The 16,882-nt window shown below is 46.6% G+C and overlaps 1 protein-coding gene across 2 annotated transcripts in view; it reads right to left on the bottom strand.

Annotated features, from left to right (window-relative positions):
* Positions 1 to 7,016: 7,016 nt before the first annotated feature.
* The window catches only part of IGF2 (insulin like growth factor 2), a 33,065-nt gene continuing 23,199 nt past the window's right edge, over positions 7,017 to 16,882 (bottom strand). For both annotated transcript variants that reach the window (XM_075566911.1, XM_075566912.1), the window contains exons 3-4: positions 13,303 to 13,469; positions 7,017 to 12,137 (exon numbers count right to left, since the gene is read on the bottom strand). In XM_075566911.1, coding sequence (XP_075423026.1) covers positions 11,901 to 12,137; positions 13,303 to 13,469 — 404 coding nt within the window. In that variant the 3' untranslated portion in view covers positions 7,017 to 11,900. The remainder of the gene's footprint in view (positions 12,138 to 13,302; positions 13,470 to 16,882) is intronic.

Here is a 16,882-nt window from a genome sequence, read left to right as displayed (position 1 = left end):
AGACAGAGCAGAGGTTGAAATGGCATCTCAGCTCATTCCACCAGGAGAAAGGTGGAGATAACCTATGCTGCAGCCATAACCTTGGGATATATATATATATATAGCTCAACCCCGTTATAGCGCGATCCGTTACAACGCGAATCCGCTTATAACGCGATGTAAGGGTGGCTCCCAATTTTCGTATTTATGAATACTTTACAACATGATTATTGGTATCTTAAATACTTTATTGTACAATGCATACAATTGTACATTATTTCTAATGCGATCCGCTTATAGCACAATGTGATTCTTTGGACCCCAAGCACAGCGTTATAAGGGGGTTGAGCTATATATATATATATATATATATACAGTATATATATATATATATATATATATATATATATATATATATATATAGTTGCAGACCTGCCTAAGACATTCAGATGAGCATACAGTTATATTTGCATATATATATATATATATTAATATATATATATATATATATATATATATATATATATATATCTCTCAAAATCTTGTGTGTGAGTGTCTGGAGACCATTTGATTGGTCCGTCGGTCCGCCCGCCCTCCCACGGCTCTCATTGGCCGGTGTGTCTACCCCCCCCTGTGTCCCGCCCCCCCACAGCTCTCATTCGCCCCCCAGAGCACACTCTCTCCTGCTCTCTCCTCCCACAGGCCGCTCCCTCCACCCGGCTCTCACCCTTCCCCCCGGCTCTCACCTCCCTTCTGCTCTCACCCTTCCTCCGGCTCTCTCACCCTTCCCCCGGCTCTCACCCTTCCCCCGGCTCTCTCACCCTTCCCCCGGCTCTCACCTCCCTTCTGCTCTCACCCTTCCCCGGTGCTCTCACCCCTCCCCGGCGCTCTCACCCTTCCCCCGGCTCTCTCCTCCCTTCTGCTCTCACCCTTCCCCGGCGCTCTCACCCTTCCCCGGCGCTCTCACCTCCCTTCTGCTCTCACCCTTCCCCGGCGCTCTCACCCTTCCCCCGGCGCTCTCACCCTTCCCCCAGCTCTCACCTCCCTTCTGCTCTCACACTTCCCCCGGCACTCTCACCCTCCCCCGGCGCTCTCACCCTTCCCCGGCGCTCTCACCCTTCCCCCGGCTCTCACCTCCCTTCTGCTCTCACCCTTCCCCGGCGCTCTCACCTCCCTTCTGCTCTCACCCTTCCCCCGGCGCTCTCACCCTTCCCCGGCGCTCTCACCCTTCCCCCGGCTCTCACCTCCCTTCTGCTCTCACCCTTCCCCGGCGCTCTCACCCTTCCCCGGCGCTCTCACCCTTCCCCCGGCGCTCTCACCCTACCCCCGCCGCTCTCACCCTTCCCCCGCCGCTCTCACCCTTCCCCCGGCGCTCTCACCCTACCCCCGCCGCTCTCACCCTTCCCCCGCCGCTCTCACCCTTCCCCTGGCGCTCTCACCATTCCCCCGGCTCTCACCTCCCTTCTGCTCTCACCTCCCTTCTGCTCTCACCCTCCCCCCGGCGCTCTCACCCTCCCCCCGGCGCTCTCACTCTCCCCCCAGCGCTCTCACCCTTCCCCCGGCGCTCTCACCCTCCCACACACCACCCCCCCCCACACACACACACAGAGCACGCTCTCTGCGGATCACTTCACATAGGCCGCTCCCCCAGCTCCCCATCCCCGAGAGCGCTCCTCCGCCTCTCCCGTGAAGGGCACAGCACCTCCTCACCGGAGCGTCTCAGCCTCGCCGGGGGTCACGGACACCGCTGAGGAGCCCGAGGTGGAGGAGGAGGGCGGCCGGGTGCAAGGTGAGGAAACGCAGGGGAATGGGTCCCTGACTCCCCCCCTGCCCTTTGCCCCCTCCCTCCCCTCTGCCCCCTCCCCTCCTCCCTCCCCTCCCCTTTGCCCCCTCCCTCCCCTTTGCCCCCTCCCTCCCCTTTGCCCCCTCCCTCCCTGCCCTTTGCCCCCTCCCTCCCTCCCTGCCCTTTGCCCCCTCCCTCCCCCTTGTCTCCTCCCTCCCTGCCCCCTCCCTGCCCTTTGCCCCCCCTCCCTCCCTGCCCTTTGCCCCCTCCCCCCTCCCTCCCTGCCCTATGCCCCCTCCCTCCCTCCCTGCCCTTTGCCCCCTCCCTCCCTGCCCTTTGCCCCCTCCCTCCCTGCCCTTTGCCCCCTCCCTCCCTGCCCTTTGCCCCCTCCCCCCCGCCCTTTGCCCCCCCTCCCTCCCTGCCCTTTGCCCCCTCCCCCCGCCCTTTGCCCCCCTCCCTCCCTGCCCTTTGCCCCCTCCCTGCCCTTTGCCCCCTCCCTGCCCTTTGCCCCCTCCCTCCCTCCCTGCCCTTTTCCCCCTCCCTCCCTGCCCTTTGCCCCTCCCCCCTCCCTCCCTGCCCTTTGCCCCCTCCCCCCCTCCTCCCTGCCCTTTTCCCCCTCCCCCCTCCCTCCCTGCCCTTTGCCCCCTCCCCCCCTCCTCCCTGCCCTTTGCCCCCTTCCCTCCCTGCCCTTTGCCCCTTCCCTCCCCCCTCCCTCCCTTTGCCCCCTCCCTCCCCCCCTCCCTCCCTTTGCCCCCTCCCTCCCTGCCCTTTGCCCCCCCTCCCTCCCTGCCCTTTGCCCCCCCTCCCTGCCCTTTGGCACCCCCCTCTCTCCCTGCCCTTTGGTGCCCCCCCCTCCCTCCCTGCCCTTCCTGCCCCCTGCCCTTCCACGCCCCTTGCCCCCCCCCGCCCTTCCACGCCCCTTGCCCCCCCCCCGCCCTTCCACGCCCCTTGCCCCCACGCCCTTCCACGCCCCTTGCCCCCCCCGCCCTTCCACACCCCTTGCCCCCGCCCTTCTACGCCCCTTGCCCCCCCGCCCTTCCATGCCCCTTGCCCCCCCCGCCCTTCCACTCCATGCCCCCCCCCACCTTTCCACTCCATGCCCCCCCGCCCTTCCACTCCATGCCCCCCCCCGCCCTTCCACTCCATGTCCCCACCCCCGCCCTTCCACGACCCCCGCCCCTGCAAGCCCGGGCAACGCCGGGTATATCAGCTAGTATATATATATATATAATAAAATTTATTTTTAAAACCGAAAGTGAATCATTGCGCTTCTCCCATTGGGCTAATAATATCTGGTGAAAAATACACATAGTGAAACCTAAGTCTGTATGACAAAGGAGACTTTTGGTTGCATCTTTTGATCACATCATGACAGCCTGCTAACCAACATCAAGGTGAGTCTCAATAGCAGGTCCCTAGGCTGAATGCATACACATTCTAGTGAATTATGTCCTGAAGGGGTTAATAAATAACGCATATGTTTCTGTGACTTAGTGCAGTTAAAGACTGGTATATACCAGTAAAGATACTCACATATAGGCAAGTCATAAGACACTCACTACTTGTGAAGGGGAAAGTGACATAGAAAGTGAACATGCTGGGACCTTACTTGGGGAATACTGTATATACCTTGAGGGGAGGGGCTAAAAACCTCCAACAACTGATCCAAAAGCAGTATACAGGTGGATTGGCAAAATGCATTAATCACACCCTAATAGTGATGCCTGCTGGAAGCGTGCAGCTAGGGATTTAATTTGTCTCAGCAGATACTGTAAAACAAATATATATATACAGTATATTTGCCACGCTTCTCCGTGTAGGGAACCTGCAGCTGGCAAAAAAAAATGTCCATACATTTGTGAAATACAGAAAGTAAAACCCTGCGCTTCTACCATTTTCTTTTAGATAAAACAATTAAATAAAAAAGGTTTCACTATATTTATTAGGGCACTTCTGGTTTTTTAACCAGTTTAACTTACACACAGCACATATAGTGCTGCTAAATTGTAGCCCCTTAGGCACCGCATTAGATGTCACACATCCCATGCTGTTGGCTATATTATTGGTTTGTTTACTCTTCGCTCTATGCAGTGGAAGAAATACAGAAGACACTGTATAAACTGGGTGGTGTAGGACCTGCTGAGAGGGTGTGTGGGTGGTGTAGGACCTGCTGAGAGGTCGTGTGGGTAGTGTAGGAACTGCTGAGAGGGTGTGTGGATAGTGTCAAACTTGCTGAGAGGGTTTGGGTAGTATAGGACCTGCTGAGAGGGGGTGTGGGTGGTGTAGGACCTGCTGAGAGGGTGTGTGGGTGGTGTAGGACCTGCTGAGAGGTCGTGTGGGTAGTGTAGGAACTGCTGAGAGGGTGTGTGGATAGTGTCAAACTTGCTGAGAGGGTTTGGGTAGTATAGGACCTGCTGAGAGGTCGTGTGGGTAGTGTAGGACCTGCTGAGAGGTTGTGTGGGGGGTTTAGGACCTGTTGAGAGGTTGTGTGGGTGGTGTAGGACTTGCCGAGAGGGTGTGTGGGTGGTGTAGGACCTGCTGAGAGGTTGTGTGGGTGGTGTAGGACCTGCTGAGAGGTCATGTGGGTGGTGTAGGACATGCTGAGAGGTTGTGTGGGTAGTGTAGGACCTGCTGAGAGGGTGTGTTGTTAGTGTCAGACTTGCTGAGAGGGTCTGGGTAGTGTAGGACCTGCTGAGAGAGGGTGTAGGTAGTGTAGGACCTGCTGATGAGTCATATGGGTAGTGCAGTACCTGCTGAAAGGGGTGTGGGTGTGGGGTAGGACCTGATGAGAGGTCGTGTGGATAGTGTCGGACTTGCTGAGAGGGTGTGGGTAGTGTAGGACCTGCTGAGACGGGGTGGGTAGTGTAGGACCTGCTGAAAGGTCATGTGGGTGGTGTAGGACCTGCTGAAAGGGTGTGTGGGTGGTGTAGGACCTGCTGATAGGTTATGATATTGACGTGGTTGCAGCTTAACATGTTCAGGGCAAAAGATTGAACTAATTGACCAATAGTTTTGAGAAGAAAAAACATATAAATGAACTAAATCATTTGTCACATGTGCATTGGAGCTTGGAGTGTGTATATAATAGAGCCGGGAGGGTTGAGGCTAACCCCATATCTTACAACTTGGGGTCACCAGTAGAAAACAGTGACATAATCTGGCGAGGACATTGCAGAGTTTTTATTGGCCGAGAGAGGGAGTGAATGTCTGGAACTACAGAAAGGCGGCAAGAGGATATAAATAATGTGGCTGAAACCCGGAGGACCTCTCAGTGCAGACAGTGTTCAGACAGAACCCAGATTGGTGCTTTTAATGGTTCCCTGGAAAAGAGACACAAGTAGTCTTAATATCTGCAAGTAGAATCATTGAGAACGTGTGTCACTTAGCAACAATGTATCAAGCTGCTACGTACCAATATGGTCCCACTAGCGTCAGTGAGTCATTTGTGGAGTGGTTATGGGAGAAATAATTGAGTAGTCAAAGAATGCACCTATTATAATTGTATCTACCCAATTTTGCACCTACTTTGTGGGGGGGAGGGGGGAGAGTGTTGTGGTCCCTAAAGAGGTAGCAATCCCACCTGCCTGTTTTTAACTTTGATCGACCTTTTTACAGAATTCTAACGATGGTGTCTTCCTGGGGCTGAAACGATCTGTTTTGAACTTGAAAGACGCCCTTGTTACAGAGATACTTACTTGTTTTGTCGCTGGTGTTTCTCTCTTCCTCTTACGAACATCCACATGTCTGTCAAATCTCATGTGTCCTGTGGTCCAACAGGAAGCTGCAATGTCGTAGGGAGGGGGAGGCCTACATCATGGGGCCCCTGCAGTGCCAGACCCCGTGGCGTAGCAGGTACGTCTATAGGGCACCCCACCCAAAGGGTTAATCCTTCAAGCCTATTACATTGATAAGTTGTTTACAAATACCTCTTCTTGTGGAATTGCCGGTTTCATGCTAATGCTACAGGTATCTGGTATTTATTTATCTTTCCCATCAGTCTCTTTAAACCAATTATGCTGTCATCAGAAGCCAAATAAAACAGCAATGGGAGAAGAGTCTGGATCAACAGTTTCCGTGCATATGTAATAAGTTTACAAACAGTCTTTTTGCACAAAGACATCAGGTAAAGATGGTAAAATCCCCCTTCCCCCCCAAATGTATTTGGTTACTACTATGGAGAAATGAAAAAAATTATTTCACAATACTAAGGGGGTTATTTATGAAACTGCGATCTATTGACCCCATCAGCAGTATCACAGCTTAATGTATTAAAGTCCCTTAGACTTGTCTAAAAATAAAAGGAGACAATGACCTACTTTTTGGTCCAATAGGAACACTGCCCGTCCCCGTTTGCTTAAATCCCCCAGATCACATGCTCCAATAGGATCCACCGCAGCTTCCTATTGGCCATTTTGTTACCCCTGGGTGGGACGGTACCATAACTAAGTTTACAGGTTCGGTATCTCGGGTATGGAGGTATGTATCTCAGAAATCAGTGGGTCCTTGCAGCTCAAATTAACCCTCATTTCCCCCTATGTAAAGGGGGAAAAAAAGGGGGGGGGAACAAAATGAGTAGGGAGAACTAGAGCTTTAACCGCAGTGAGGTTGATACATAGATCCCAGATCTGTGCAAAAGTAGAACACAACCCTATTTTTAAAGTAGCTTATATGTCAACATCTGTTTGCTAAAATGTGTCTCTCCAGGGCACCTTGTGTGAGACTCTGCGGTGCATTGGTCAGGGATTTGAATGGTATTGTGATCCCAGGGGAAACCAGGTCATCTCTCTGTACCTTATCTTACCCTGGGATAATTGTGTTTGTGTGGTGAGGGGGGAAGGGGAGGCGGGACACAAGGAACTGTATTCCGTTCTGTATTCCGTCCGGCACCCTTTCTTAGGGATCAACTTCATATATGGATTATAAAATGATCAGGGATGGGGATGAAATAGAAACTGGGAGAGAGGGAGGTTTTATTTATTTTAAGTTGAATTCTTTGTTGTCGTTCTTGATTTGGTTTTTTTTCCCGCTTAGGCTTCCTTCAGAAACACCAGCGGCTAATGCGAACTCGAGTAGTAATAATGCTCATTCTCTATCCCTTATTTTTCTTTGAATGCTGCACTGTGCAGGCCAAAAATATGCTGTATGGATGCACTTAAAATGTAGCTTAAAACCTGTCTGGGATGGTGCTAAAACATTTATTTAATGAGGAATGCAGTGCCATAAATAAATAATACTGAACACCATACTTCCTGACGGTATGATAGATTTGCTTTATTGATATGATATTACAAATAAAAAAAGGTACAATAGGTGCAGAATCTGGGCGGTTGTTGAGTTGCATATAATGCTGAGTGCATATAAAGTTTGGGCAAGTTAGGACACACACGTATCCTTTCCTTGACATAAAAAAAAATCCATCACTTAGCGATATATCCATGAAGAGCCAGCAGTCCAATGCCAATGCATATAAAACATTTCCTTCATATAGTGCAGAGGCCAATAAGTCCGCCCACGTGAATAATGAGCGGTTCCAGTTCTGAATAGGCCTCTAGAAATGGCTGACGAAAAAAAAAATGGCACTGCGCTTTGGCTCTACCAAACATAGACCCTTGTAATCAGCTGCATCAATAGTTACTTTGCTTTCATTTTCCAGCAAGTAAGGCAGAACGTGTATGATACAAAATCGTGACATAACATTGTTCAGTAAGATTCAGCGGAAACAGAGAAAAGCCTGAAAATGTCAGTGAATAACGGATGCAGATGCTGTTTGCTTCTGTGCAGTAACCAAGTCCTTTAAACTGCTGTGTAATAGATAGATACAGTTTGGGTGCATATGACTCAAATTGGTCTTGGAGTTGAATTCAGCTGTCCGAATGCTGAATCTCCTTGTGTAAAGACCTGTCTGAAGCATCCCTTGCAGCATCAGAGAACTAGATCTGAGACATCACTTTGATAAGACCAACAAGAAAATGACTCTTCCCCCCCTCTCCATTCCCTGCCATAAGAGGCTACCACGTACTGTATAACATCGGGAAGAAGGACAAGTCCATCCAACAGTTAACGAGCGCTCTCCAATATCAAACCTGAAGGAAAGGTCACAATTTGCATTGCCCTTTAGAAATGGAAACGCACACCTGTAAGAAATCTGCATGCTGACTTCTTACAAAATTGAAATGGCTCAGACCTGCTATTTGGGCTACCAACACCTGTTTTTGCAAAAGTGTGACACGACCATCGCTATATGAAAGGTAACAGTTTAGTGAAACCCGGCCAGCAAACAACATTGTTTTTTTTCTCTCTCTCCCACCATTTTGATTTTGTTGGGGTTTTTTTTTTGTGTGCGTGTTTTTTTTTTTTTTTTTTGGTACAAAGCGTTGACGAAAGTTCTCTTTTAAAAAGTACAAACTAAAAAGTACAAAATAAGACATCAGGGGGGATAGAGGGGGGGGAGAGTTGCTCCCTCTTTCAAAGTTTTGATATTTTACACCTTATTTGAACTATTTTCTCCCCTCTCAAAATCCGTCCTCATTTTGTAACATCAATAAATAAGGCTGTTTTTTCTTTTTTCTTTATTCCTGTCATATTGCAGGGTCAGTTATGTTTTTTTTTTTGTGTTTTTTTTTAAATTTTATTTTAAAAAGGCATCATGGCTCAACATTGCAAGATAATAATATTAACATTAAAAAAAAAAAAAGATTACACAGTAAAAAGAACCTATTACACCCTCCCACCCAAGCCCACATTTCTCCTCCTCCACATGAAATATTATACAATTCAAGTAGTCTTCCCGGGTTTTTCTTTATGTGATGTAGATAAGGCAGCGAAGCAAGAACAACTAGTACATCAGCTCTGCCATCTACTCGCCCGCTTTCACGCTAGTGTCACTGACAGCAATGTGCTGTGGGTGGGCCCCTTCTGCCAGCGAAAAGGCCAGCAAAAGCATTGCAAAGTAGTGAAAACGTGCCTGTTCTGTAAGTGGCAGCAAACAGCGGGCAAGTAGATGGCATCGCTGCTCTAACACAAAGCAACAGGAAGTGTAATATAACGAATGAGTGCAATGCTACTGGTACAGAAGGAACATTATGATGTGAAGGTGCCTTCCCCCGTGCGGGAGATATTGGTCTCGTCCATTGGAATGGAGGTGAACTCTCCCCCAGCACGGGGAAAATGTATTCGCAGCCTATTGAGTAGGAAATCAGAGAAGGGTGAGGTGGTCAAAGTCCCAGTTTTGCCAGTACTTGAAATGGATTTGAAAACATTTTTGAAAGGCAACAGTTTAAAAAAAAAAAAAAAAGGCGAGAAAGGAGAACATGCATTGAACCGAGTCCCATCTCTGCAGGGAGACGAAACCTGGAGACGAGCAAAATATACGCAACAGTTTGTGATGTCGTCATTTCGCCGTTTTTTGGGGCGAAATGTAAAAAAAAAAACAGAAATAAAAGAGGACATGTTCACAGGTAAAAAAAAAAGTGCAAAACGTTTGTGAATTTTGCGCACAGATGGCAAATACACAAACTGCAACGAGATCGGTTGGCACATCTCTGAAGAAATCACTGCCCACCGTTCAGGTAGCTACCCTGTCTGCGCAAAAGACTATGTGCCTTGCATTTGATGAGCCCTGTCTTGTTACGCCTCTGAAACGCGCTGGGGGTTCAATGTTTTGTTTTGCTCACTGAAAGCAGCAGTTCTTGACTGGAATCTGCTTCACCGTGAAAAATGAATACGCAATCCATTCTTAATTTAATTTTCTTTTTGACATTTTTTTTGTTCATAAAAGGGAGACCACCCAAGAAGTTGGATTGAATGGAGGCATACTTTTGAAGATATTCTTTTTCCACGGATAGCAGATTCTTTACAGTACGATATGGTGGCTGCCAGACTGCTTCCTGACAGTATTAGCCACAACAGAAAGCAGACCAAAATGTCGCCACGAGGCGCCTCCATGATGAAAACGTACGCAAACCTCCTCTGAAGTCACCATCGACCTGGGATAGGCAAACATGGCTGCTGGTGACTTCACCTACATCCATCCAATTATTACAACAGGCATCCCACAAAATGCACATGACACTCTTGTGTTTTTGTTTCCCAAGAAAGAGCATTGGTGGGCTGGGAGTGCAGATACCCAGTCTGTTTATTATAAAACGGGGAGAGGTTTTGATCCAGTAATGGCAAATGCGCTCCATAAATGAGAACGTTAATAGTGAGGGGCAGAATTGAATCAAAGGGCCATAGTCCCAGCCAACTGCTATAACCCCATTTTTGGTTGATTGTGATTTTAAACAGGGCTACGGCCAAGCTTCTGCTTAATCTCATAAGTGCCATGGTGGCACGTTAAGCAGCCCAACGTTGTTACGCAGCCCAACAATTAGCGGGACCTGAAGAACTTAAAGAAAAAGCCGTAGCCAGTGATGGTAAATATTCTGGAGTTGGGCGATTGGAGAGCTTATTCCAAATCCGCCATCGGGTTCAAAATCCCAATGAACTTCAATGGGGTATTTCGGCCAAAAACAGAACGATCGGCTGATATAGAAAAGGCCCCTTAAAATCCTAACCTGGCTGAGGCTTTCAACTCCTGAAATTGTCAGTACTGGCTTTTACCACCTCCCTAATCCCTAATTAAAAACCAACACGGTCTCTTTAATCTGGTTAGGTGACAGCCCTATAAATTATATAATACAGACAACTTGCACCTTCTGACGTTTGTAATGTTGTCCTATCTAAGAACATTAGATCGCCGCTAGAGGTTTTTGTACGGTGGAAAAATATATATCTATCTGTATACACAACAGAATGAAATTCCCTTTTAATCTAGACACGTGGTTTATGGATGTCTATACAGTGACAGTGTGTATTCGTGTGACTACGAGTGGCTTTGTTTTTCCACATGACACCCTCAACATCATTCAGAGAAGAAAAAATAAAATATAAGAGTTATACTTTTCCTAAAACGAAAAGCCTCAATTTTTTCATGTTCAATGTATAATTTCCCTTCTGTTACTTTCGCTATGTTCCAAAATCTCACCCCCCACACCTCTTCCCCTCCGAAAGACTGTAGCACCATAACATATCGCGCTTAACATCACATCTCCCTCTTTTGCTGCTACACAAATAAAAAAAAGAAATTCCCATTAAAAAAAAAATAGTGCTCGTTTTTGTTTTGTTTTTCCCGTTTTGCAAAAAAAAAAATATACTGTATATAATATATATTATATATGTATAAAATCATCGCGATTTGTGGCACGTGCAAAGCAGACGGCGCTCCCACAAAAATAAAAAAAACGCCCTCTGCCTACTTTCCCCTCCCTTCTTTATTCTCATTGATTTAAAAAAGGTGCAAATACATTTGGAATTCTTGTGCTTAACTCCATCAGCGCCGGAGGCGGGGCCTACAACGCATTACATTGCAGACCCCGCTGACACTGAAGGAATTAAGATTTAAAAAGAAAAAAAACTAAAAAAAAAAAAAAAACCTTACATGCCCTCAATTCTTTTTAGGCATATAAAAGGTGCAAAGAAATCGAACATCGACATACAAAAGAACAGACAAAGAGTAGTGTACATAAAGGGAAGCCGAATTCCCCTTTCAGCACTGTTTTTTTTTTCCTCTTTTCATCCTATAAATCAAGGATTTGGGTTGAAAATTGATAATACTTCCACTGGTGAGATATGTGTGCATTTTGTGTTCCCCAACGGCACAGTTAAGTCACGATGTGCCACAACCAGCTGTTTTTTTTGTTGCATATTTTTGTGTGTATATGTATATACAGTCTATATACATATATATCTATTTGTGTGGTTGCATACATTTGTTCATACAGTATGTACACACATATGGATTTGCAGTTCGAAATGCAGGAAGAACAGAAAAATAACAGGACACAAAAATCCACAGAAAGCTTTCCGCCAAAACCACTTTTCAATCTTGTTCCTGATTTGGCATCTCGTTTTGCTCCTTCTGCTCCTTGGTGAGGTGCCATAAGGAGCTCTATAGCCTCGCCTCTGTTGCCCAGCCAGGGATATATAGAGAAGGGGTGAGGCCTGACCTGATCCCCCTTCCTTTCAGAGATGACGGGGGGGAAAAATAGAAAAACAAAAATGGATGGCAGTGGAATCCTACGTAGGAGATGTCCATGGCTCAATTGTGGGAGGAGGACTCGGAGCCTTGCTGGAGATGGAGAGGTCGCTTAACGGACAAGGTTGCAAGGGGACGGTGCAATACAGCCTGCTCTGATTCTTCAATCTGCTGCACCTGCCACCGGTACTGGCGGGCACGCACGATGGCGGGGACTCCTCTTCGCAGGCGCTGAGTGGACTTCCTCTGCCAGACGTCATATTTGGAGTACTTGGCGTGAGAATGCTTGTGGAACAAGTCCTGCATGGGCAAAAAAAAATGGGTGCGTCTCGGTTATCAACATTCTGGCCCTCTGTCCCTATTTATAAGGTAGTCTTCCTTTATAAGTCACTTATAAATCCAGAACGTTTAGTGCAGGGGTCGGCAACCAACGGCTCTTTCCACACCTACATGCGGCTTCTGCAGGTTGCTGACCCCCAGCTGCTGCCTCTCTCCCTCACTATCCAGGCGGTGGCTGCAGGGGGGCCCGGCCAGCACTGGTCAGGCCTCTTGTCACCTGCCCCGATGTCTCCCCAGCTGATTGCCTGCCTCTCTCCTGTACTGTCCCAAGCTGGAAACGAGCCGTCTTCACAGAGCCCAACCCCCTCCCCCCAGCAGGACAGTGAGGGAGAGAGGCCGAATGTGTGTGTGTATTATATATTATTACACATACACGCGTATTGGGGGGGTAGTGTTTGTGTGTGTATTTGGGGGGGAGGTTGTGGTGTGTATATTTGGGGGGGTCATGCAGATGTTTTGGGGGGCTATTGTATGTATGGTGTATTTGTAAATTTCACAGTTTTGCACAGAAAAACAATGAAAAAAACTAAATAATAAAGGGACTTATTGTGAGATGCATTTTATTCCCCCACATATGTTGTTGTTTGTTAATGCTTATACAGTATATACCTATTAGCGTGTGTAGAGTATATGTATGTGTTTGTGTGGGTGTAATATTCATGCATGTGTTGCGGCTCTGGGAATATTTTGGAGAAAGACATTTTTTATAAAATGTCTCTTCTATCTTTTGAGGTTGCAGACCCCTGATTTAGTGGGTACAATGATATGGCAATACATGTTGAGGCTGAAGTACACAGCTGGGACCATCCCTTGAAACGTTAGGTACATCAGTATAAAGCGATTCTAAATAGATCTACAAATGTGTAAGCATAACTCCCTCTGTTTAGTGACTAGTCCTAAATGAAAGCTGGTTGTTTTGCCAACAGATACACCTACTGCCCAACCGCAACAGTCTAATCCGTGGCAAACACCTTCAGCTTAACCTGCACTGCCCTCCTCTTGTGCACAAGTACATCACGTACTGAAACCTTGTTAATGACTTAGCAGATGCCTACACATATAGCGCGGCCACGTTTCCCCGAGCATCCCTCCGAACACTTCCGTATAACCACCCACATCCCCTCACCTTGCTCAGTGGTGGCATTACAGTGGCAGGCGCCGTGGATAGGTCCCGCTCATTCTTGGCCGGTTTGGCACAGTACGTCTCCAGCAGGTCCAGATCACAGCTCCGGAAGCAACATTCCTCCACAATCCCCCGGCTTGACCTGCGATTGGAGCGCCCATTAGACCTGCCTGGGGAGGAAGCAGGCAGACAGTTTACAACCAACGTCTTTCCAGGGGATTATGCTTTTGTGGATATTTTAATACGTAGACCTACTGTATTGCTTCATTTTTTATTTATTTTAATAAGATCTATTATACTAGATTTCTGCATATGCACCCATATACGGTAAATGGTCTTTGGCCAAAGTTTTTAGGATTGAGTTTTCTAAACTCTGCTTACAACATACGGTATATTGTTGCATGATAGATACATTACATTGTAATGGTTTATATGCCTCCATCTGTAATGAAGGCATCAAAAAAACTTATGTTTTCCTCCTTTTTTTTTTATTATAAAAAGGAAGGTTGTACCACTTCCAGGTTTTCACTCCAGGCCTTTCCCCAGCAGCCTGTAACAAGTGCAGTTACTGTACTTCAGCATCATGATCATTTAGATCAAAAACTGAGGCCATCATCACGCCATTCCTTGACGAATATGAATGATGCTTCCTTCCAGAACGATTAGAGCACAGAAACATACGTGTCATATTGAGAAGAGGAACCTCCGAAGTGAAAGACTGGCTTCTTGCAACCTCAGTTTATTTAGAGTGTAAGCTCTAACGGACAGAAATTTCACCCTACCCTCCACCTAAGCAAAGCCTGAAGAACAAAAGGCATGTCCATGTCCCTTGGCTCCGATGGCTGATTACCAGCAGAGCAGGCCATGTAAACAGCAGGCTTGGATTTCAGCTATGGATAGGGGGTGTCAAACTAAGCCCAGTCAGCTCTTTTTCATTATCTTCTATCCTGTTAGGAGCAAAATTAACTCATTATCTGCTCAAAGGGCCTGTAATGTACACCATCTGCACCTCTGCAAACATTAATACATCGAAAAAGCAGCCATTCCACCATAATAGGTCAATCCAGGTTTCACATACATTATTCCATAGTATTACAGCTCAACACCGTTATAGCGCGATCCGTTACAACGCGAATCCGTTTATAACGCGATGCCCGCGTGGCTCCCAATTTTTGTATTTATGAATACTTTACAACACGATTATTGGTGTCTTAAATACTTTATTGTACAATGCATACAATTGTACATTATTTCTAACGCGATCTGCTTATAACGCGATGCGATTCTTTGGACCCCAAGCACAGCGTTATAAGGGGGTTGAGCTGTACTTGAAACAGTATTTACAAATAATTGTGTGGGAAACTTTACATAAAAAAGTAAAAGTTTGTATATGTTGTGTGTGCGTTTAGAGATTTGTGCGCCCCCCAAAAAACACAAGGCTCCCCATTACAACCTAGATAATAAAACTACTTGCATAAGCGCAAAATGCTATTATACTTCAATAGTAACAGCCAGACATTGGTAACGTTTTTTTTCCTAAGCAAATCAGTCTGGAATCCTGTATGGAAGTCAAAAACCAGGAGTATCTGACCCCATGCGAAAAGCCACATGAAACATCCCTGTGATAAACATATATAGTCCCTCCACTTGTGATCTGTAGAGAGGTATGAAGATAAAGGGGTAATACCATGGGTAGGCCATTGCATTTGAACCCCATCACTGCCAGCAATACATTGTAAAGCCATATATTCATAACATGCAAAGCAACAAAACAAGGTTTCTATATAGTTTTAAAAATTATACACAGATAGATATATATCTATATCATACATACTACAGCTCAACCCTGCTATAACACTGTGCTTGGGGTCCAAAGAATCGCATTGCGTTATAAGCGGATCGCGTTAGAAATAATGTACAATTGTATGCATTGTACAATAAAGTATTTAAGATACCAATAATCGTGTTGTAAAGTATTCATAAATACGAAAATTGGGAGCCACCCTTACATCGCGTTATAAGCTGATTCGCGTTGTAACGGATCGCGCTATAATGGGGTTGAGCGGTATCTGTAATGTCTTTGTCCACAATAATTAAATGAGAAGATATTTTGGACAACTCTGATCCCCCAAGTAAGTTTTATTTAGTGTTTGATGTACAGCACTGTAGGATTATTTAATGTCTTTGGCACGGCCCCATCTCCCCATGCACCATTTGGCTTCTAGCCAACCCAAGTCTCCTTGCTTGACTCGAGTTGGCTTCAGCGACCAGTATACTTGTCCCAGGTGTCAGCTGGGGAAATGGGTCAGTAAGACATGCTACCGATTCCATGCCGAGATAGGAGCTTTGTGCACCGGAAAATGGAATAGCAGCGATAACAGTAAAAAGGATTAAAAAGGGTAAAGAGCTGCACATCTACAGCAAGCAACATCTTCATCAAAGAGGCAGCAAACCATAGCGGAGAAAACATTATAGGGGTTGCACCAAAAACTGTTTGGATTGTATATCCAGTGACATTTGCGGTGTCCTTCAGAGTTTCACAGTACACTTTTGCACAGGTATACAGGGATATACCAAATAAGTAAACATGGGAAGGATGTTGATCCAGGGATAAATCCGATTGCCAATTCTTGGAGTCAGGAAGGAATTTATTTTTCCCCTTAATGGGGTTTTTTGTTTGCCTTCCTCTGGATCAATAAGGAAGTATAGATATAGGATAAAGTATCTGTTGTCTAAATTTAGCAGAGGTTGAACTTGATGGACGTACGTCTTTTTTCAACCTCATCAACTATGTAACATGCAATCCGTACTAAGCTTAAGGGATGCAGTGAATGGGGTTGAGTTGAATGAGTTTCTTAGAGAATTCATAGTGGCATACATTTTTGTTACATCACTATTTCTCTGCAATTAAAAACTGCTGGAGGACATGGCGGGGGAAGTATGTAATTAGGATAAAAAAGTAACATCATTGTTTTGAATTATCTGCCGAGTGCTCTCAAAGCAGTGAAATTCCATGAGTTCACGCACAGCTCCACTGCGCTTTCCAACTTCTCAGAGTATCTCTATAAAAGCAGCTCTCCCATTCAGCAGATAGAATGAGGTTGTAGCCTAGAGTTTTATTTCATTAATATTGTCCCGGTGTGTCAACTTTAAAGATACACTATTGAGAGAGGTTAACTGGTACCAACAAACTCATATTGATTTCTGAGTTACGAGTTGTCGGCTTGAGCCCTGTAGGGCAGACATCTATGTCCTGTTGGCTTCTTTGATATCTGGGGAGGCAGCCATCTTAAATGTAACCACAGAAATTGACAGGTCCACCAACAAAGGAGACTGGCCCTTCCATGAGCGAGACAGGCCCACCAACAAAGGAGACTGGCCCTTCCATGAGCGAGACAGGCCCACCAACAAAGGAGACTGGCCCTTCCATGGGCGAGACAGGCCCACCAACAAAGGAGACTGACCCTTCCACCAGCGAGACAGGCCCACCAACAAAGGAGACTGGCCCTTCCATGAGCGAGACAGGCCCTTCCACGAGCGAGACAGTCCCACCAACAAAGGAGACTGGCCCTTCCATGAGCGA

Source organism: Ascaphus truei, chromosome 12 (genome assembly GCF_040206685.1).
Source record: "Ascaphus truei isolate aAscTru1 chromosome 12, aAscTru1.hap1, whole genome shotgun sequence".
Taxonomy (NCBI): domain Eukaryota; kingdom Metazoa; phylum Chordata; class Amphibia; order Anura; family Ascaphidae; genus Ascaphus; species Ascaphus truei.
Note: the sequence above shows the minus strand (reverse complement) of the source record. Positions and strands in the feature narration are given on the sequence as shown.